General features: G+C 37.0%; 1 protein-coding gene across 1 annotated transcript in view; it reads left to right on the forward strand.

Annotated features, from left to right (window-relative positions):
• Positions 1-2,001: 2,001 nt before the first annotated feature.
• Positions 2,002-22,808, forward strand: part of IKZF2 (IKAROS family zinc finger 2) — a 188,564-nt gene continuing 167,757 nt past the window's right edge. Inside the window, exons 1-2 of the mRNA XM_007959970.2 lie at positions 2,002-2,044; positions 2,848-2,952. Of these exons, the coding sequence (XP_007958161.2) occupies positions 2,011-2,044; positions 2,848-2,952 (139 nt within the window). The 5' untranslated portion in view covers positions 2,002-2,010. The remainder of the gene's footprint in view (positions 2,045-2,847; positions 2,953-22,808) is intronic.

Below are 22,808 nucleotides of genomic sequence, written 5' to 3' on the forward strand. Positions count from 1 at the left end.
TCTTCTTGTTAATCTCATTGCTGTAGCACTGACTGACCTCTCTTTTTTTTCCTCTTTCCTGAAAGTACGTGGTGCCATTCCTGAGTGACTTTTCCTACTAGACCATCCCAAAGGGACGAGGGGGAGGGGTGAAAGGAGGAGGTGGAGGAGAAGGGGGGTGTTCCTTCTCATTTCTTGGTTTTGTTTATCGGCCGATCTGTTTGCTGGATTTGGGCTCCGAATGACCCACCTGTAAAGTGCTTTTCCTTCCTCCTTGCCTTGAACTCTGCAGGGGGCTTGGCTAGGAGGGGGCAAGGGAGGGAGAGAGAAGGGGAGACACAAAAAACTTCTTTCTTTCTCTCTCCGTTTATCTTCAGCCCGACATTGTCACCTCCTCTTTGAGGGGTTAGAAGAAGCTGAGATCTCCCGACAGAGCTGGAAATGGTGATGAATCTTTTTTAATCAAAGGACAATTTCTTTTGTATGTACATTTCGTTTCTCTTTCTCCTTTTCTTTTTCTTTCTTTCCTTCTTTGAGGGTTAATAACCCTTTCATTGATGGGGCAGACTTCTTTCGTTTCTCCCTGACGTTTCTTTCTTTTGAATATGTATGTGTTAAATGTGTACATTTTTAAAGAGGTAAACTCATTTGTAAAATATCCGAAGAATCTGCTCCCCTTTTAAACTTTGCAGATCCCTTTTTTTAAAGCCTTATGTAATCATAATTTGAAAGAGTATGATAACATACAGCAGGTTGAAATTTTAAGTGCTATGTAGTGACTGAGTTGGGAATTTGATCTGATTATTCCATAAAGAAAGAAAGAAAAGTTTTTTTGGGGGGGCGGAGGGTGGTGGTGAAGAAGGGGAAGGGAGGGAGAAGGGAAGTGGTTTTGGAGACAAGAAGTGAAGCTGCCTGTTTTCCAGTAAGTAATGGAGAAATTCCAGGAGCCAGGGCTAAATATACTTGGCGATCAATACAGAAATGGCTCATTGTGAATAATTTAGCTGCTGGTGCAGTGAGAGTTTTGAAACTAAAGGCAAAAAGGACCAGGGCCAAAGGAAAAAAAAAAAATAATAAGTTAAAAAAATCTCCTCAGGACATGTCAGTTCTTTAAACTTTTTCTTTCAAAGAATACAGTTAGATTACAGATTTTTTCATTATGTAAAATCAAAGCTAGGGGGTGTCATCTCATGCAATTTACTTTTGTTTCTGAGAATTAAGTTCTTGTTTTTGTGTCATTGGGACATAAAAATAGTTCCCCAAACTTAAAAAAATAAAAAATAAAAAAGTGATTCCGCCTCCCCCACTGCACAAAAGTTTATGAAATTTTCAAAATCAGAATGTATTAAGCAGGCTTGGCATCCATACCCATCCGCGATCTGCCAGGAAATTAAGGTTACATTGAACAGGTGCTTAAACAGAGCTTGGGGTAGGCTAAAATGTCAGTACAAGTCAGGGAGTTGGGTAACTGCTTCAGAAATCTTAGAGACACACTTGGGCACTAAGTTTTTTGTTTTATTTTGTTTTTGTATGTTTGTTTGCACACCCCCCCCCCCCATTTAGAACATGATGAACCAACTTGCAACAATTGTGAATAGAGCTATCTGTATACTGGGGAAGTCTTCAAACTGCAGTGTGATTGTGGGAACTGGTGAATGGTAAAATACTTCAGTCCCAGCTAAAGCTGGCACATTTGAGGTGTGATACCCTTCTCCCCAGTACTTTTTCTTTAAACCAAGTAAATTGTGATTAAGAGAGTCATTCCTTTCTTGCTACAGCCCATCTCGAAGCACACTTATCTTTCCTGTCCTATCTCCAGCAGGAATCAGATCATTTGCAGAAAGAGTTCAGTGACTTGCAAATGAGCACATACAGTACACTGTAGTATGTTTCTTGGGCACAGGTTGCAGCAGCAGCAACATGGGCTAATTGCTTTGAGCTTCAAATAAGTTAAGCATGTAATGGTAGATACTGAAAGGAATCATTGTTTTAAGGGTATAATCTTTTATTTTGCAGCACTGCACTTTGACTATGGAAACAGAGGCTATTGATGGCTATATTACATGTAAGTATTCATTTTCATTAATTTGTTATTGGTAATAAAATTACCTTTGTTTGCCCTGTATTTTAGTACATGGATTACAAGATTTTATCAAGAATTCTAGACTCTTACTTTCTGTCTGTTCCAAATTTCACCTTTAACTGGGTTTAAGGAAATAGCACAGAAACAAGAAAGAAAGAGAGAAATATGCTGCCTTCGTACTGTATTATGAATAATATTTCCATCACTGGTAACCTAGCACATCACCATTTTCCTGCTTGCTCTTTTCATGTACTTTACTGTAAGTTTAGAATAGGTCAGTTACATATAAGTGTACTAAATATTTACTGCTCTGTAACCCAGTTTTTCGGTCACAAAATGTGAAAGAATTAGCTTCCTTAAGTTGACATTTTCTTAGCCAAGTCTCCCTTCTAATATGCAACTCTGATACCCAGCATTTTGGAAAATGTTCCTTATAAATACTGTATGCCTAATAATTAATTAGATGTTAAAAGAAAACATTTTTTTTTCAATTAAGAGATAATCTAGAAATTAGCTACTTCATTTCCCTTTACTTTACAGATAAGAGTATTGCAATAATGCATTTTGTTTATTTTTATTGTAGTATGACTTGAAGCTTTTAGTAATTTCATTCATTTACTATTTCATTTCTAAATGATCCTTTTTTGATAGCTTCTTTTAAGGGAAAATGTATTCCATTAAAATGTCAAGCCTATGACTGACATTGCATGTATGGAACAAAGTTAAATAATTAGATTTTATGTGACTATGGACAGATTCCAAAAGATTTTATTTTGTGAAAGCAGGTGACAATGAGCTTTCACCTGAAAGGGAACACTCCAATATGGCAATTGACCTCACCTCAAGCACACCCAATGGACAGCATGCCTCACCAAGTCACATGACAAGCAGTAAGTCTTCGTTTTATGATTTTCTTTTTTTCCCATTTCTCTAGTGACAGATTTGAATTTCTTAGGTGTGTGGGGTCCTCTCACACTGTGGTATAGCTACTGCTATAGATTTTGCTAAAGGAAGGAAAACAGAGATTTATTCTTTCATTTTAGTATCATAAAACATGAGTCTGCTTACTAGTCTGAACTATCCCAAGGTGGAATTTGGGAGCTGGTGCTTACCTGTATCAGGTAAGAGATGTTAGGATTTGCTGGTTATTGTTTTGACTTGCCAGGTTTTGTGACTTGATTTTTTTGCTGTGGTTGGATAAAAAAAATAGAGAACCCTGTCATTTCCAAAGGACTTTTCACAGTAAAAACTGAAATAGTTTTTTATTGTCTGGTTACAAAGCTAATCCATCAGTGGTAGAATATAGTGTTACCTGCTCTTTCATTCATTTTAAACATGTGAAAACTCCTCCTTCAAAATATTGGAAGTGAAGTGTGATTGCACATTTATGGAACTCATTTACGTCTGTTTCTCTAACAAAGTCAAAGCGTTTTGTTTTAGATTGTCCAGAGAAGAACTGAGAGAATTTGGAAGTATGTTTTGAGTTTGCAGGCATAGACAGTTTGGGCTATTTTTTGATAAAGGGTCATTCATTGATGTAGTAAACATTGTTTTGGTGTATTGAAAGAACAATTTACATACTTAAAGTGACAGAAGAGAAAATAGCTTTATTTTTTAAGAATATGGTTGGCTCTTCTCTTATTATTAGGTTTAATCAGTTTCATTATCAAATGTAAATGCTCTATTACTTGTACTGAAAGTAATTTGAAATCTTGTGTTTCCCTTATACTTTTGGTATGTGTTGTATTTGTATGTGTATGTATGTTATATATGTTATTTATTCTTATATATATAGTTTGTAAATATAATTTTAAAAGTTTTCTATTTGGATGAGATATGAAGGAAAGGCATTTTCTTTGCTTTTATTTTAAAAAAAACAAGGATTTTGTATAGGAAAACCAAATTATCTACACAATTATGTACATATTCTTATACTAATTCTGATTATTTGGTGATAACAACTTTTCCTCCTCCAATCTGGTATTACAGTTCTCAAAACTTAAGGCTATTATTATAAAGTAACAAGCTTTCTAAGTAGTAAAGACTTTAAAATTATAATCAAAGGTATATAGAATACTATTGAAGCCATCATCATGAATACATTTTGCAGTTCATTAAACTCAAGTGATTCAAGCTAGTCTTCAAATTATCAATGAACTATGTACATTTATTTATTTAAAAGTTTTCTTTCTGTTTTTAATCAGAAGCATTCCTAAGAAAATTTCATTCTAGAATCAGTTGTTGAAATATTTTTTACATATAGGAAGAAAAACCAGTTAAAATTAGTGAGTCGGTGTATAATAAGTTAAAATACAGTATTAAGCCTTATAATGGATTTTGTAGCATTAGTTTAGTTTTTTAAATTAATTTGGTAGGTGGTTTGGTAGGAGTTATGCTATCACAATGTAGCTAGTACAATTTTTACATTTGAACATATAGCATTTGTGCTTTGGTAGAAGAGATTTTTATTTCTCAAATAATTTTCACATAGTTTCTTAAAGAATAAAGATAGACTTGTATGCAGTTTCTGTTTGTTAAATATGTAGCAATTGGCTTTAGCTACCTTGGATATATGGGGTACTTACCAAACTAAACCCACTGCTGTCAAGTTGATTCCCACTCATAGCAACTCTGTAAGACAGAGAACTGCTCCACAGGGTTTCTAAGGCTGTAACTCGTTAAGGAAGCAGACTGCTTCATCTTTGTCCTGCACAGCAGCTAGTGGGCTCGAAGCACTGACCTTTCGGCTAGCAGCTGAGTACTTCAACCACTGTGCCACCAGCGCTCCTTTATGGAGTAGATAGTAACTGTTAATCAGAGACTTTTGACTGTTAATCCCTAGCCACCACCAGAATATCAACTGGGAAGTGCTTTTTAATTGGTCAATTGGCTCCTTGTGAATTTGATTTTGTTTTTTCATGTATTCAATTCAAAAAGGCAGTCTCCCCATCTATTTTAAATAAACAGTACAGAGTGTGGACATGATCAGTTTAAACAAATAAGAACTATGTTTTAGACATTTGAGCTTTCTCACCCAGTGACATTAAAATTATGTGTTCATAAAGAGGTTTTTTTTTTTAAACTTATTAGCCCGTGGCGATTCCATGCTAGTACAATTTTTTGTCTAGGCTGCATGTCTTTTTGGGTTCTCTTCCAAAGGATTGCAGTTTAAATATTTTGGCTCTCACTTCAGAGTTGTCTGTTGCATCCTTTATGTAGCCTCTATTTACAGTATCTAGGTTACCCACTTAGGTGTTAGATGGAGAAGATACCCGTTTTTCCTCTCTGTTAGATCTAGGAGAATATCAGCATTTTAGATTGCCAAAGCAAATAGTGGTAGAGATGGACTGTTGTCTATTAATTAGAAGAAGAGATCTCGAATCAGTCAGTCAGGACTTGGAATAATTTTGTGTGTCTGTGACCTGTCAAATCACCTGTTTTCCTAAATCCCTTTATGTGCATTGTTGACTTTATTAAGTGAAAATAGCTTGTTTACTTTTTGCTTTTATATATATTTTTTTCAAACATACTTTAAACTATTAAAGCCAAAAGTAAATGTGAAAACTTTTATGGTAGAAAAATGTAATCTCCAATAGCAGCAAGGAGGGGACAGGAGTAGATAAAAATAAACTGTAAGGGGGAAAAAGTTACTTGAAAACAGTTTGGAAAAAAAAAAAAAAGAATTAAGAACCTTTGGTTTTCATAATAGGTAACATTCTGGCAATAGTGTCAAGCAGCTTTGATAGTTCACTTACCATGGCTTTAGGAAAGTGGTCAGTATTACTGTAAGGTTCTAGTCATTTGTTTAGGTTATTTGGTGACTATTTGAAGATGAAAGGTAACTGTACGACTTGTTGCCAGCTATTGTATAAAAAAATAATGACAGACCTATCATTATTTGACAGTGCTAGAATAGACCACAAGCAACTTGGGAGAAAACTGAAAATGTTACAATGCCTGACAGGTTTTAGTTTTAAAATTCGTCATGTAAGATGATCTTAAAAAGAAGTAAGCGGTATTAGTGATCTTAACATTTTATAATGACTGCCTCCTATGTTTCAGAATGAGTTTTCTGGGAGAATTTCAGACATTATCTTCTGGAATACAGAACTCTTTGATAAGAAGATAGGCATTGTTGCCTGAGATCATTAGTGTACATATTGAGTCGGGTGAGAGTCCTCAGTGTCAAGGATGACAGTATATGCCTTGATGGCTACTGGAAATACACGGAGTTAAGTGATTTTAAAAATAGAATCTGGAAGTTAGAATCTGAGACAGACAACTCAGACAGAACAATATAAAAATAATCCATATTGTATTTTGGCCCATGAGTGGAGAATGACTTTGTGAATCTTTCTGTTTCTGCATTCCGCTCGCTTCCCATTCTTGCAAAGTTGCCTGAGTATCAGTTTCAAATTGTTCTACACCTGCCAGTAAATATTTTGAAAAATATTCCAAGTTCAAACATTATAATTAATTTTATTTTCCTATAATCTGCTCTTAGAATGCCAATAAGTAAATTTTCTTGCAGATAGTTAAGTTGTATGAAAACATATTGTGTCACAAAATTTGTTTCTACTGCTTTGAAACCTGTACATGGATCAAGTGCTCAGTCAATACTATTTATCAGTCAGTTTGGTGACCAGGTGGCACGTTTGGAATTGGGAGAAGTAGTAATTCTAGTTTTACAAGGCTCTGACCAATAATCAGGTCAGGGAATCTAGTTTATTCTTTTCAGAGTGCTTCACATTCATTTCTTTCTTAGCTAGTTTCCATATTTAGAATCTAGTGAAGCAGAAATATATTGTGATTTCTATTTTTCATGTGTGGAAATTGAGGTCTGAAGAAATCAATTGCCTTTAAGGTCATTTAGCAGAAGGATGAAGTTGTCAGGACTGGGGCGTAAAACTGTGATGTTAGTTCACGGGCTAGTGAGATCACTGAAATGCTGTACTTCTGTAATGTCATTAAATCAGGGTGCCCACCATGCCCAATACTGACCTATGTTTTAGTGACAAAAATAGTATTATAGAAGAGTGTTACTTTGAGGGTGAAATTATATCAAGTAATCTTGTTAAGCAAATGTGCTAATACGTTTTTTGGGTCTAGCTTACATTATGGGACTCATCGAGTTTCTGAGTTGTCTTTAGTTTTGTTTGGCAGTCACCCTTGGTCGGATCTCCATAGGACACACCCAAATATAACACCAGATGGGCTTGATGTGAAGTATCACTGTTTTGAACCATAGTACTTAGATTTGTATGTACCCAGTGTATTTTATATTTAACTCTTACTTTATAGAATTTTTTTTAGTAAAGTTTCATTTCTGTACATTTATGGGAAGTACTGAAAGAAAAAAGCAAAAGGAAAGAAAGGGAAGTATGTATGTGCAGGGAATTAAGAACAAACGTGCTATCTTTCTTTGCTCACCCCTTTCTATTTTATAAGACTGCTTAGAACTGAGAGCCCTTCCTCTCCAGGAGCTCACATTCTGGTGGCAAAAACAAATAGCTAAACAGGGCATTATCCTTTGGTAAGCCCAGTGCCCTGAATATTACAGGGAGTGGTGGGTGGTTCTAGTTTGGGAGGACTTCCCGGAAGGAGAGCCTGATTGAGCTGAGAACTATTAAGTGAAAAGAGTTTAAAGGCAGAGTGGCAGGCTTTCTCGGTAAACGTGTACCCATCTTGAGCAGAGCTGAGAGATAACATGAATATTCTGGGAAACAGAAGCGGTTTGGTATTTCTAGAGTATAAAATTGGAGACTAGGAACTTGAGAGCAGAGATGACCTGGAGAGTGAGGCAGGACAAGACGATGGACAATTTTGTATGAGGAGGGGTCTTTGATTTCATTTTCCAAGGAGCCAAGGGTTTTAACAAAGCAGATGACTTCAGTGTTTTGATTGACATGGATCATACTGGCTGTCATGTGGGGAAAAGATCCTACAACACGGGGATTTTAACAGGCTATTGCGATGACTGAGTGAGAGGCTAGGGAAGCTAGTGGTAGTGGGAATCTAACATAACAGAAGGATACAGGCCTTGAATAGGAGGGTTTGGGAGAGGAGGAAGTGAGGGATGATGATGCCTAGATTATTGTGTAAGTGTTGGTAGGTTCTGTCAGCTGAGCTAGGAAATCCTGGAGCAGATTTTCAGGAAAAGATTTAGTTCCATTTAGTTCTAGATACAGAGTTTGAGGCATCTGTAGAATTTGGGAGGGAATAGCAGTCAGGCAGGTGGATAGATTAAGCTGAAGTGTGAATTTTCTTAATTATTGAAACTAATGTGTTTGGGCTATTTTGCTCCTGTATTACTGTAAAAATAGTTTAATAATCCTTAAAAAATTTTCCCCTAAGTAATTGGCAGCATTTGATCAGTGATCTTATTTCCCCCATTGCCCCATTAAATCAAAATTCTATATTGAAATGTATGAGCACAGGCTTCAATGAACTCTCTTTGCTTAATGGTGTCCTTTTATGCTAGTCCAGTTGGATTAATTGATGTGATAGACTCACTGAGTTTTACACAAAATATACCAACCTTTATCTTTAAAACTTTATTAGTATATTTAATAGCATAACTTTAAATTTATATTAAAAACAAACAAATATAAGGCTTATGTATTGCATATACTTTAGTGCCTCTATGATAAAGATTTAAGTCTTTATCCTGTAACCTGTTTCTTTATAAGTAAATACGTAATTTAAAATACACAACAGTGCATTTTTTAGTGAAATATTGCTGAGTTCTGTCATATTTATAGTCAAGAAATGTAATACTCTTATTCAGATCCTTTGTGAAAACTTTAATACATTGTTGTTATATACATATAGATATATATGTCTAGATATGAATAGACTCAATGGCAATGGGTTTGGAGAAAAAAATATCTATATGCTGGTAGTGTAGTGCCTAAGGCACTTGCTTGCTAACCAGAAGGCTGGCAGTTCAAACCCACCAGCCACTCCTTGGAAGGAAGGTTAGGCAATTTACTTCTGTAGTGATACTGTCCCAGAAACCCAAGGAGGGGTCGCTATGAATTGGTTCGACTCGAGGAAACATAACAACAACAACAACAACATGCATATATGTATAATATACAATTTGAAAGTGATTTAATAGATATAATTTTTATTACTAATATTGTGCACCTTGGGGAGCTCTGGTGGCATAGTGCCTAAAGCATTTAACTGCTAACCAGAAGGCTGGTGGTTCAAACCCACGAGCCACTCCTCGGAAGGAAGATTGGGCAATCTACTTCTGTAGTGATACTGCCTCGGAAACCCAAGGAGGGTGTTCCTATGAGTCGGATCCGACTCAACTCAATGGCAGTGACTGGTTATTTTTGGTTGGTCTGGGTTAATTAATCTAGGAGGTAAATGTGTTATAGTTGTTGTTGTTATGTGCTGTTGAGTCTGACCCGACTCATAGCAACCTGTCCTTGGGTTTCTGAGGCAATATCACTACAGCAGTAGATTGCCCAGCCATGCTTCTGAGGAGTGGCTGGTGGGTTTGAACCACCAGCCTTCTGGTTAACCGTCAAGTGCCTTAGGCACTTTGCTGCCAGAGCTCCTAATGTGTTATAGAGCAATCTTAATTTACAAACATATTGTCTTAAAAAGGAGCTCTGGTGGTTCAGGCCTTAAGCCCTTAACTGCTAACCAGAAGGTTGGTGATTCAAACCCACCTGCTGCTCCGTGGGAGAAAGATGTGTCAGTCAGTCTGCAGTTCTACTCTGCCCTGTAGGGTTGCTGTGAGTCAGAATCAACTGGATGGCAAGAGATTTGGTGTTTTTTTTTTTTTTTGGTTTATTTTGTTAAAATAGCTATGATAGCATTCTATGTTAAAATGTAAATTCCGATTACCCAAGATATCACAGAGTTCCCAATGAACTTTAATGATGGAAATACTTTATCTTGAGATTTCCTGTATTTGGGAATTTGAAACTCCTTACAGAGAGATTTTCCATCCTCTAATCATTTAGCCAGTAAACATTTATTAAGCATTTACTTGATGCTGCAGTATAAAAATTTGTGACTTTTTTTTTTTTTTTGTAGAGAAGGAGCTTATCTTTGAGGATCCAAATAAATTACTATTTTATTTGAGATAGTAATAATCCTGATTGCGTTTAGAAGTAAGTAAGTGTGACAGGCTCACCAATGGTTTTTATCAGTTGTAGGTAAATTAATTGTTTCTCACCTTATACCTCCAAAACGTCTTCATAATATACATTTGAAAATGCAGAAGGAAGCAGAGAAGAAAGGGCCACAGCTGCTAAAATAGGTCCTCATAGGGTAACATTTCTCCAGGAACTTTTCTCTAATACAGGGTTTGGCCCTCAGCCTTGCAAGTTCCAAAACTTGACTTGTTGGCGCACTGAAAGTGGATCCATGTCTCAGGATTGACTCATAGTAAACAAGGTTATAAGATTGATGTTTAAAATCACAATACAAACCAACTAACATGTAGGATCTGGGTTACTCTAGTTAGCTTGACCAGATCCTTCTGTTCTTGGGACTGACCTATATGGGTAATCAGTGAAGGTCATTTGGTAAGCAAGGAATCTGAACAAAGGAAGTTAGTAATATAATGCAAATGTCTAAGGGCATCAGTCTAAAGGAGGCTAATATATTCAACATCACAATAGAGATAGCATTGACATTCTGATCATTCTGGTTGAAGTCCTTTGTCCAATTCCTTCTCCCCTGAATGGCCATGGGTTTAGAGTCCCTAGCTAGATCTGGGTTCAGCCAAAATACCTCTGAGAGCCTTTCTCTCTCTTTCTATTTCCTTGACTAAATTCTCCAGATTCAGTCTTTAACTTATATTAATACAAATAATCAGGATACAACCTTTTCTTGCTGGCCTGGGATCCATTCATATTCTTAATGTGAGTTTGGTTTAGATTTGTTAAGTGTTGATTTTTATAGTTTACTTCTCTGAAGACCATCTTATAATTCTTAATAAAAGAATACACCATTGCTATAAATTTAAACTTCCATTCATAGAAATTTTGACAAGTGATCTGGTCAGCAGTTTAAGAGGTCTTAATATCCATTTTATATGAAGATGGAATATAGCATTGCCACCTAAGAAAGACACCTTAAGTTAGGTAGGGATCTAGAGGAGTTTTCAATTCGGAGACAGGTGGGATAAACATCACACCAGTTGCATGAAACCATTAAGGTAGTCTGACCACAGAAATTACGATTTTATAGCAAAATAGTAGTATGTCAGGTTAAGATTAGTTAATAGAGAAAGCTGTCATGATTACTCAGTATGAATTAAATACTATTTTTGAAAGCATGCCACTTTATTTTGTGGCCACACATTGATTACAAAAAAATTAAGTGAAAATTTCCAGATATCAGTCTTTGAGAACAATGTCCATGCCTTATTTATCTATACAACCTCAGTGTGTTGTGTGCTGTCAGGTCAATTAGCCATTCTTCGGAAGGAAGATGAGGCAATCTACTTCCGTAGTGGTACTGCCTAGGAAACCCAAGGAGGGGTCGCTAGGAGTCGGGCCGACTCAACGGCACATAACAACAACAACAACAACATAAGAGAGTAGAACTGCCTCCTAGAGTTTCCTAGGTTATAATCTTTATGGGAGGCCATCACCGAACCGCTGACCTTTAAGTAATTAGCAGCCTAGCACTTGACCTTTGGGACGCCAGGCTGCCATTTTCACCGCTGGGATACTCTCTCATCATGGGACAGTTGTAGGAGCTCAGTAAATATTTGTTGAATGAAGGAACTCTCTTCACTGAGTAGATAAGAATTCTTATGATTAGCATATCCCATTTGTAGATTTAAATAATGTGCTTCTGACCTGTGTGAGGAAATTTAGAATTTAGAATTTCAGAATCGTAATTTGCTTGTGATTTTTGTTTTTAAGCCATGTGCTTATTTTCCTATGTCTTACTCAAAAGCATTTTCTAATCTTCAAAAAAGATGGTCTCTAAGGTTTCAAACAGTTCTTCAATTTTCTGATTCTATACGGTTGTGAGTTCAGTGGAATCCAAATTAACGTAAATGTTTCCAGGAATATTTTATAGTCATCATCATCATCTTCATTACTACTACTACTATCTTTAGATAGCACATATAGAGTTTACAGATTGAATTCCACATACTTGCAATTTTAAAACTAGTTCTCTATCACTTATTTAATACTGCATTTAGTAGCACGTACAAGATGGAATGCTTCAATTAACTTTTCTTATGCACTCCAGATATTTTGAGGAGCATATAATTAATCAGTGTAAAGTCACGTTTTAATAAATTAACATTCTAGATGTCTACACCTTTGACATTTTTGTCATTGCGCTCTTATCATCATGGAAGCTGTAGTTCTCTTTGCACGCGACTATCTGCAGGGCTTGGTCTTATTTTGAAGTGCTGGGGTACCACATTGCACTGTTTCTGCAGTTGACTTAACATTGAGAATTTCTGTCTGTGTTCTAAAGAGGCATGATTTCTTCTACAACTATATAAAACATTTTCTGTTACAGTTTTTATTTTCATAAGGAAGGATTACTGTTTATGATTTTGCTTTTGTTTAAAATATGTATATTTTACCTGGTAATATTACATTTTGAAATACATTTCTTCTATAAGATTTATGTAAAACCAAACCAAATTCACTGCTGTCGAGTCAGCTCTGACTCATAGTGACCTCTCCCTGGTTTCCAAGGCAGTATCTCTATGGAAGTAGATTGCCCAATCTTTCTTCTGAGGAGTGGCTGGTGAGTTTGAACTGCCAGCCTTCTGGTTAGCAGGCAAGTGCCTTAGACACTATGCTACCAGAGCTTCCCTAAGTATTTTAATTAGACTTATGACTGTGTCTTTATTATCCAGATGGTCTGATGTAGATTGCTTTATTTTCAATGCAAGGGCTACTTGGACTAACCAAAAGCAGTATAGCTCTAGTTTTTAGGGCTGATGATATGTGTTTAATTCCTGATTGTAAAAGGTCCATTTATATCTATTAGTAATGACCACTTAAATTATCCATGTATCATGGATTTTGGCTGTTTAAGAACTATCATTTTTAGATAGTGCTTTAAAAATTACAGGAGCTCTGCTGGCTTAGAGCCTAAGGCATTTGACTGCTAACCAGAAGGCTGGTGGTTCAAGCCTACCAGCCACTCCTCGGAAGGAATGTTGGGCAATCTACTTCTGTAGTGATACTGCCTCGGAAACCCAAGGAGGGGTCGCCGACTCGATGGCAGTGAGTTTGGTTTTCTTGGTTTTGGTTAAAAATTACATAACACATCAAAAACACTGATTCTAATATATTTTTTTATTGTAAAATAAAACTTACCGCTCTGCTGGATGCTTGCAAAATATTTGAAAATAGTAAAATATTTTGTTTGCATGTAACTGAGAACTAGAGAAAGAAAAACACAATTTATATGAGGCCGCTGTTTTGTGAACTCTCAAAGTATGAATTACACACCACCATCTGTCTGAACTATGACAAATTAATGACCTAATGGCAGTCTTTGGAGTCAATTATTTAGAAAACAGAAACAAACAAAAAAGGACACCTCTGCCCCCCCAACAAACAACAAACAAAAATTTTAATAAATTGTTATCACAGGAAGACTGCATAAGCGTTTTTCATGAGTTTGAGCATTTTAGTTGGCCCCACAGTTTGAGTACAAGAGCTGGTCACAAAATTGAAGAGCTATCATTGTTTTTCAATAAGTCAAAGAACCTGTTAAACACTTAACTAAACAATTGCTTGCATGGAACTGTATGTGCAAGATGATGCCATTTGCATATTTAAAAGCACATGCCTATGTGTGTGATGATGCAAAGAGCATCTTTGCATCTTTGGGTCTTTTACAAAGAATGAATTCATGTATTATTCGTGTCATTAAAAGACAAAACAAATTCACTCAGTTACTTTCTCAAAGATACAGCTCTTCTGCAAGGGAAGCTAATAATTGATCACATAGGTTAGCATTTCAGCAGGATTATAGACATGAGAAAATGGACAACAACTCTTGATGATGAACACTGAAGTCAGGAGTATTTTAGATTTATTTGAATATAAGGTGTCTCATTAACTCTTGTAATACAGTAGAATTTCCAAATTAGGTTCTATTCCCTGAATTGTTTTATGAATGGTATTTGTTCATATCATCAAGAGCTATAAACCAAATAATATAGATATAAATGATAAAATGACTTTTGGTGATATTAAGGAGACATTGTAGCATAAGATGGCAAAGTAAATCTGAGTATAATGAGGTAAAACTTAGATTTTTTTCTGTTCTCTCTTGTAGATGATACTCAAGTTTACTCCTTTAGGAGAGCCTTACTCTCTTTTTCATACTATCAATTTAAAGCTCCATTGATTTTAGCTAACTTTTTATATTAAAATTTTTAAACAGAAACTATTTTTAGCAAGACACTTGTGGTATGTTGCTAATGGGTAGGACTTGTGAAAATAACTTGAGGCATCTAGAAGGTAAGAGTGGAAGTGTGAACTGCAAAGAACACGGAGGAGTGCTAGCGCAGAGTCAGGGTTCAGCCACAGAATCCACAAGCATCAGTAGAGCTCCTAGAGATAGGAGGAGGACCGAAGGAAAAAGTCTTCTTTCACAAAAGCTTGAATGACATGAAACCAGGCTTATGGTGATCAGGGAAGCTATCTACTTGAATTATGAAAGATGTGGCAGTAAGATGAAAATGGTTTCTGGTAGAAGCTAAATGAATAAATATTGGGATTCAGAGGAAAGAAGCTAACTTCTTCAGATACCTGAAAGTCAGGGAGTGGGTGATGAGGTAGTAGCCTGGGTTAGAAAAACTCTAGTCCTAAGAGTTTTGATCCTAGCAAGACTGACAAATGAAGTAGTATAACAGTGTGTAGCACCTAGAATAGAGTGTTTGCTGACGTAAACAGGTGCTGTCACCCATGATCATCTTAGGCTAACCTATTGCTTTTATCATTTGCAAAAAATTACTGAAGAACATAGACTGTATGTGAGAGGTATCCTAACTGCTTGTCTAAGACTCTTCCTCCTGAGTGTCTAAGACTTTTAAAAGATTGAGGGTTTTGAAAGACTTTCTGAGATTGTACTTTGTGAGAGATTTAGAATCACCAGGTTGACTTTGACTCATTGGGACAATGCTCTAAAACCTTGTGATAATATTGCAGTAAAAACTTACCAGACATGAGATGAAGTTAACATTTGCATTATTGTTGACCGGAAAGGCTGGCTAAACCCATACATAATAAAAACAAGATCAGGGAATGTGTGTAACTTGCTTAAGAGAGCAAGCTGTTTTTAAGCCTATTAAAATAGCAGTTTATTTGTAAGATGCTTTACAGTATTCAAAATGTGTTCACATCTAACACACGATGCGCAGATTAAAATTTGAGCTTACTATCCATTTACTCAGTCTCAGAGGAATCTACTTTTTCTGGCAGGACTTTGTTAGCATTTTATTTGTTACTGGAAAATAATAAAATATTAAAAAATGATAATTATAGATTTGAAAGAGTTTTCTCCTTCCTTTCTCGCATTGTATAAAGAAGTGGGCCCTGATAGTTTATCACAGGTTTGACCCCTGGACTATTTAGTCTCTCGGAGCCTCAGCTTTATTTGTAAAATGAGAGTGTTGCCATCTGCCTTGTCAGAGGGGTGGTGCACATGAGAAATAACACAGGTAGAGCCTCCTGGATGGTGACGGGCATGTGGTGAGTCCACCAGAATGATTGCTGTGATTTGATTGTTAGCTAGAAAGAGTACGAGAAAAGAGTTCAGTCAAATGACAACTAAGAAGCACATCCTGCAGGCATGTCTCCTTTCAAGTAGTCTTCCAGGAGGAGCAAGCTTTTAATTTGCTTTTAATCAACACCGACGATAATAATAAAAAGCAGTCCAAAGCATTGCCTTTAAAACACAAGATACCTCGATCACTGACCGAATATTTTTGCTTTTCATCTGCCTGAGTGCTATCAAGTAGTCGTCAGATGAAAAGCCCTTGTTTGAAAAGAAATGTGTGTGCAGATATGAGGCAATTATTAATTCTGTTGTATTCAAATCAATTACTAAAGAAATGAAACTAAAATTACCTAATTAAAGCGAATCACAAATAAGCTTGCTCTGTTTGTGAGGGGTGTAATTGAAATGGTAATTACGCAGTGATAGTACATTTTGTTTGAGGATGGCAATTCTGAAGATACGTTTGCCGTTTGCCGCAGGACTTGGCTGTTCCATGGGCCTCCCCACCTGACCTTGCTCAGAGTGATCTTTTAGCACAGACTTGTTTCCTTGTTGACTAGACGTGTTGGTGAGTGAATTCCCAGCATGGTTCTGAAATTTCACTCATTTCCATACTCATGGTGCCTTATATCCTGCGTTATAACTCAACTGTCTGTTGCAAATCTGACTTTCTCAGTTCTGCCTATCAGTCCCAAGTGATGTCTGTCTTCTGTTACCCTATAAACAATCAAAGAGAAAGCAGGATGCTCTTTTTAAAAAGTTTTTGTAGCCAAGGCACAGAAATAGACTATTTACAGGTCATTTGGTTAAAGGGTACAGAAATCTTTATAAATCTCAATGAGATCATTTAAAGATACACATTTTGGTTTTCATGTCAGGAGTTTAGCTTTTCTTGTATTAGGGCTACAATTAGCATAGACACCACGAGGTCAGTCCCTAAAGCCAAGTGACCCTTCCAGGGGTAGTTTCTTCTCTAACAATTTGGAAGCTTTATCACTTCCTATCATGTTGTATGTTGCCTTGAATACTTGTGTCCATCTTATCTCCCCTGAAAACTGGAAACTCCTGAGGGCAGGGAGATGACTTTGTAATCTCTGCAGCCTGAGGGTAGCAGACAGATTATGACTGTGGAGCTGAACAGATTTGGAATTGGACCTTGGCTGAGCTGTGTATTAGCTTTAATTTACTTGCTTGTTAAATAGGGAAAGTTAGTACTTGTTTGTTGAGGTTGTTGTGAGGATTAATAAAATAACTTTAGCATTCAGCCAAGCAGTAGACAGGTCTATGGGGTAAGCAATGACATGAGGTATGTACTCCTTAGAACAATCAATCATGTGAGATCATTTGTCCATGGATAAAGCTCAGCATGCAGAAAGGGACAGGAAAGAAGGACAAATAGAAAAGGGAAACAGGGAGGAAGTGGGAAGAGTGCTGTTACATTGTGCATTCAATGTCATGAAACAGAACATGTATTATGTTTGAATGGAAAACTAATTTGTTATGTAAACTTTCACTCAGATCACAATAAAAAAGTTAAAAAAACAAAACAGAACAAACTTTAGTAAAGCACCTCTCAGAATGCCTAACACATTTCAAGAAATAATTCAATAAATATTATTTTTCATTTTCTACATCAGACGGCAGGCTCAATGTTTTATACATAGTAGTCACTCAGTTAATTAAGGTTGCCTATTGATATTTTTGAGAGCTCTGGTGGTGTAGTGCCTAAGGCATTTGACTGCTAACCAGAAGGCGTGGTTCAAACCCACCAGCCACTTCTCAGGAAGAAAGATTGGGCAAACTACTTCCATAGTGATACCCCCTTGGAAACCCCCCGAGGGGTCACTATGAGTTGGATCTGACTCGACACCAGTGAGTTTTTTTTTCTGGTGGCATAGTGCATAAGGCATCTGGCTGCTAACCAGAAGGCTGACAATTCAAACCCACCAGCCACTTCTCGGAAGGAAGATTGGGAAGTCTACTTCCATAGAGATACCACCTCGGAAACCCAAGGAGGGGTCACTATGAGTTTGATTTGACTCGCCGGCAGTGAGTTTATTAATATTTTAGGAGTCCCTGCATGACACAAATAGTTAAATGCTCGACTACAAATCTACAAGTTGGCAGTTCCAACCCACCCATCGGGGATGAAGAAGAAAGGCCTGGCAATCTACTTTTGAAAGGTCTCAATCAAAACCAAACCCATTGCTGTTGAGTCAATTCCAGCTCATAACAACCCTATAGGACAGAGTAGAATTGCCCAGAGAGTTTCAGGACTGTAATCTCTATGGGAGCAGACCGCCACCTCCTTCCTCTGCAGAGTGGCTGGTGGGTTTGAACCATTAACTTTCAGGTAAGCAGCCAAGCTCTTAACCACTCCGCCCCCAGGGTTCCTCTCTGAAGACTCACACCCTTGAAAACTGTATGGAGCAGTTCCACTCTGCATACCTGGGGTTGCCGTGCATCAAAATTGATTCAACAGCTGCTGTTTTCTTTTTTAAAAAAAATGAATGTTCCAATATTATTATGAGTTAATATGTATTGGGTACTTGTACCTGACAATGTATTAGAGACATATCTGTTATTCTGGGCTGTTATTACTTGATTAACCCCACTGGTTTTGTTGCTTCAGTTATGTTATTCACGTTGAGGATATCAGAGACTAAATCACCTCATTACAACTCACTGCTGTCGAATGGGACCCGACTCAGAGAGACCCCTCCTTGGGTTTCTGAGGCAGTATCTCTATGGAAATAGATTGCCCAATCCTCCTTCTGAAGAGTGGCTGATGGGTTTGAACCACCAGCCTTCTGGTTATCAGTCACATGCCTTAGGCACTATGCTGCCAGAGCTCCTTATTAGTCCTTTTTATTTGTTACTAGAAAATAGTAAATGCAGGCAGTGTAAAGTAAATGCTCTAAAGTTAGTTCTAGTATAGACTCTTTTCTCAAAGTCTAACTCTTTTCTCAATGTCCAAGGAGAATCCTATGTTGATCTAAAAGCTTCAAGTACTTAGAAAATTTTTTGTTTCATAAAAGTTCTTTTCGTTGTGACACTTTAGAATATTGAAATGGGTTTAGAGAAGACTGTCAAGGAATCATTTTGATTATATGATAGAGGTTGCTGTGAGTTGACATCGGGTCAGTTCTCGCTGGTGGTGACCTTACATACACCGGAATGAGACACCGCCTGGTTCTGCATCATCATCACTGTCAGTGGGCTGTCCACTGGTGCAGCTCCTGTGTTGTGCCTTTCAACATAGGGGGCACATCTTCTAACAGTATATTGGACAATATTCTGTTGCGATTCATTGACTAATTTTTGGAAATAGATTGCTACCTAGTTTGTTATAACCTGGAAGCTCTATTGAAACCTGTCCACCACTGTTGACTCTAACAATATTTGAAATATCAGTGTTATAGCTGGCAACCTCATACATACCCACACTCGAACACACATGCACACAGTCTATCAATCAATAAATTAAAAGAAGTGAAATTCACTGCCAGACATTTTGGTTATTTCTTAGTAGGAAGTATGAAATAAGTGAGGTATAGCCAGGAAAGTCTGAAGTTTTAGTTTTAAAGCTGCTATAGGTACAGTTATTATTGCTGTTATTATCATTGCTATTTTCACTAATGAAGATTTCTAATCACCACGAGCCAAGATCTCTCAAGCCGTAAGTTGCCCATTTCATAGACATGCATGAACATGGGATGTAAGACCTCTATTGTGTGTGGTCAGCTGTCATCCAGTGGCTAAATCCCAAAGGTCCTTCGGAGACGTGAATCACATGACTCTTCTTTGAGACTGTTATACAGTCTGCTTATGCCAGATTGTGAGGCCAGACCTTAATTTTCTTTGAATGATAGTGATAATTGTCCCATTTGTCCCTGGTACAATTATTTTCACAGTACTTGAGATCAGATTAAAAAAGCTTTACAAAGTTTTTTTGAACCTTTCATGAAATATTGTTTAAATATGTCCCAGAAGCTTGTTAGATGAGCAATCATAATTTTCAAACATTCTGTTGATAGAATAATAAGCACTACTGTGTATTAGTCTGCAGGATACTGAGTCTTCCAGTTGTTTAAATTAACTTCTGACACATCTACTTCTTAAGAAGTAATCTTTTTATTGCTTCTCTGCTCCAGATTTTTCTCTATTTTTAATGTTACTATAAAATTGTATGTTTTGGAAGATGTGGAAATGTAATTTGTTTGGCATAAAGTTCTGTAGGTTAAGCTGATAAGTTCAACTGTTGGTTGAAGCATTTGTCTGTTTATATATTCATTTGGGGCGACTCCTTAGGCTTTGGGGTCAGAGTCGAGTTGCCTATAATCTTTACTGTAGCTGCTTGCCAGGCCTGGATCTTCCTCAGTGCTGCTGGGTGGGTTCAAACAGGCAACCTTTGGGTTTCTAGATGAATGGAGACTGTCTGGGCCACCCAGGGACCTGCCCATACATTTAAGTGGCTTATTTAGGAAGGCAATGTACTTATTCCTAATTGAACTGGAAATGCTTGTGTCTGTATTATCAATATTAGCAATTTACTAATGGTCATTTGCATTTTCATTTGGATAAGAACCTTTGTGGTAATCATTCTCTAATTTTCTGTTTGTGATTCTTCTTTTTTTTATTGTGAATGGTTGGCACTGGTTTACTATAAAGCATGTTTAGCTACTAGCAAGTTTCTTTTTAATTACAATTAAGGTACATTTTTACTTACTTGAGAATCTCTTTACAGTAGTGGGGAATTTAAACATTCCCCCATATATTTGGATTTCTAGCCTGAAGTTCTTGATATTTTGGATCTGATTCTGTTGTGCATGGGGTCATCATGAGTTGGGGGGCCAGTGGACAGCAGTTACAACAACAGCAGTGTGTTTTCAGGACCAGATGTCTGGATGGGTACAATCCTGATGATTGGTGGGCTGTGATTTTATTTTTCATTTTATTGTAAGCACTTTATTGCTTTAAAAGGCACTCATGTATTAGATTTGATGTTTTTACCTTTGCTGCCTGTGAGAGACCCTAACCAAAAGGATATCACGCTTGGTAAAGTGGAGGGTCAGCAAACAAGGGGAAGGCCCTTGATGAGATGGATTGACACAGTGGCTGCAACGATGGGTTCAGGTACGGCAAGGATTGTGAGGCTGGCACAGGACTAGGCGGCGTTTCGTTCTGTTGTACACAGGGTTGCTATGAGTTGGAGGTGACTCGACGGCATCTAACAACTAACAACAACACGAGAAACCCTGGGTTTGATAATTAGTAATTTTTTTCTGAGTTTCTTATTTTAACAAATAGATTATGGACTATTGAAATAAAGAAAATGACTATGTTAATTGACCTCTGTAAGCTAGATGCTTTTTAAAATAAATAAATAGTATTTTACTGTGTTTTCAGTGAAGTTTACATGCAGTTGAGACTCGCATTCAGTGATTTCTCCACAAATTGTTCAGTGACATTGGTTAAGTTCTTCACATTGTATGGCCGTTCTCATTACTTCTGTTCTGGTTGTTCTGTTTAAGCTGGAAGCTTTTGGTAGCAACATGAGAAGCATCTTCTTCCCTATCTTAAAAGAAAGAAATAGAGGACTGTTCCCATTGAAAGTGTCATCATCAATGGCTGCCAGTTACTCAGAGAACAGAAAGCATCTGGTACTCACCTTCCTTCTTTGTCTGTTAGCAGCTCTTATGTGTCCATTTGCAGGTCCTCTTCTCCCTTTCTCTTTAGATACCACCAGTACTTTGATGACTTTTAAGTCTGTATCTTGTACGGTTCCTTGCCTTGACAGTGCAGTATTATAGATTTTTTGTTTGGATATCTAATAGGAATATGAAATTTAATATGGCCAGACCAGATTTTTTTCCCACTCCTACCCCAATCTGTTTCCCCACACACCTTTTCCAAGTAAATTGCACCATCATCTTCTAAGTTGCTCAGGAAAAAAAAAATAAAATAAAAAGAAGGGATCTTCACTGATTCTCAAACCTTCTGTCCACAATGATTAACTCTACTTCTAAAATACACCCCAGATTTAAACAGTTCTTACTATAGCCACAGTTAGAATTAGTCTCAGCTGCTATTGTTTCTTAGGCTGCTGAGCCTTTTATAATGATCTTCCTGCCTCTATCTACCCTTACTCCTCTATGGACCATCATTCACACAGTAGTTAGAGCCGGACTTTCTGAAGCCCAAACCAGATGACAGCAATCCTATGCTTTCAACACAAAGGCTTTCCACTTAAATTAGAGTACAGTTAAAATTCCTTTCCAAAGTCTGATGATCCTAAAGGACTTGATTCCTGCCTCCATTTCTGACTTTCTCTTCTTTCATTCTTCCCACTGTTAATAAACTCCCAATACACCTTCCGTCTTTCTTTTCCTTGCAGATGGTAATTTCATTTCCATCTTTGTCCTTGGAACACTCTTTCTTCATAACTTTGTATGAAAGCCTTCTTTTCTAATCATACCTCAATGGTTGCCTTCTTGGAGGGGCTTTTCCCGAGCACCATAGGTAAATAAGTCCCTCTTCAGGCAGTCTATGATGTTATCCTATTTTATTTTCTTTATTGTACTTATCAGTGTCTAAAATTATCTAATTGTTTGTTTGTATACCTCCCACTCAACAAACAATTGAGGAAGGGATTTGGTCTTATACATTGATGTAGCCTAACACCCAGAAAAGGACTAAACAATGATTGTCAGCTTATGGATTAACTGAATTCTAATCCTTTTCTTCAATAAATAGAATTATGTAAGTCCTTGCATGCCTATGTGAAAGGAGCACTGGTGGCAAAGTGGGTAAACATTTGGCTTCTAACCATCAGTTCAAACCCACCAGCTGCTCTGCAGGAGGAAGATGAGGCAATCTACTTTTGTAAAGATTTACAGCCTTGGAAACCCAATGGGAGTCACTATGAGTCTGAATCGATTAGATGGTTTTGGGTTTTTTATGTTTATATAACAATCACAGTATTTTATGCTGAAACATGCAT

The sequence above is a fragment of the Orycteropus afer genome, unplaced genomic scaffold, assembly GCF_000298275.1.
Source record: "Orycteropus afer afer isolate SDZICR_OR568_19922 unplaced genomic scaffold, OryAfe1.0 scaffold00002, whole genome shotgun sequence".
NCBI lineage: Eukaryota > Metazoa > Chordata > Mammalia > Tubulidentata > Orycteropodidae > Orycteropus > Orycteropus afer.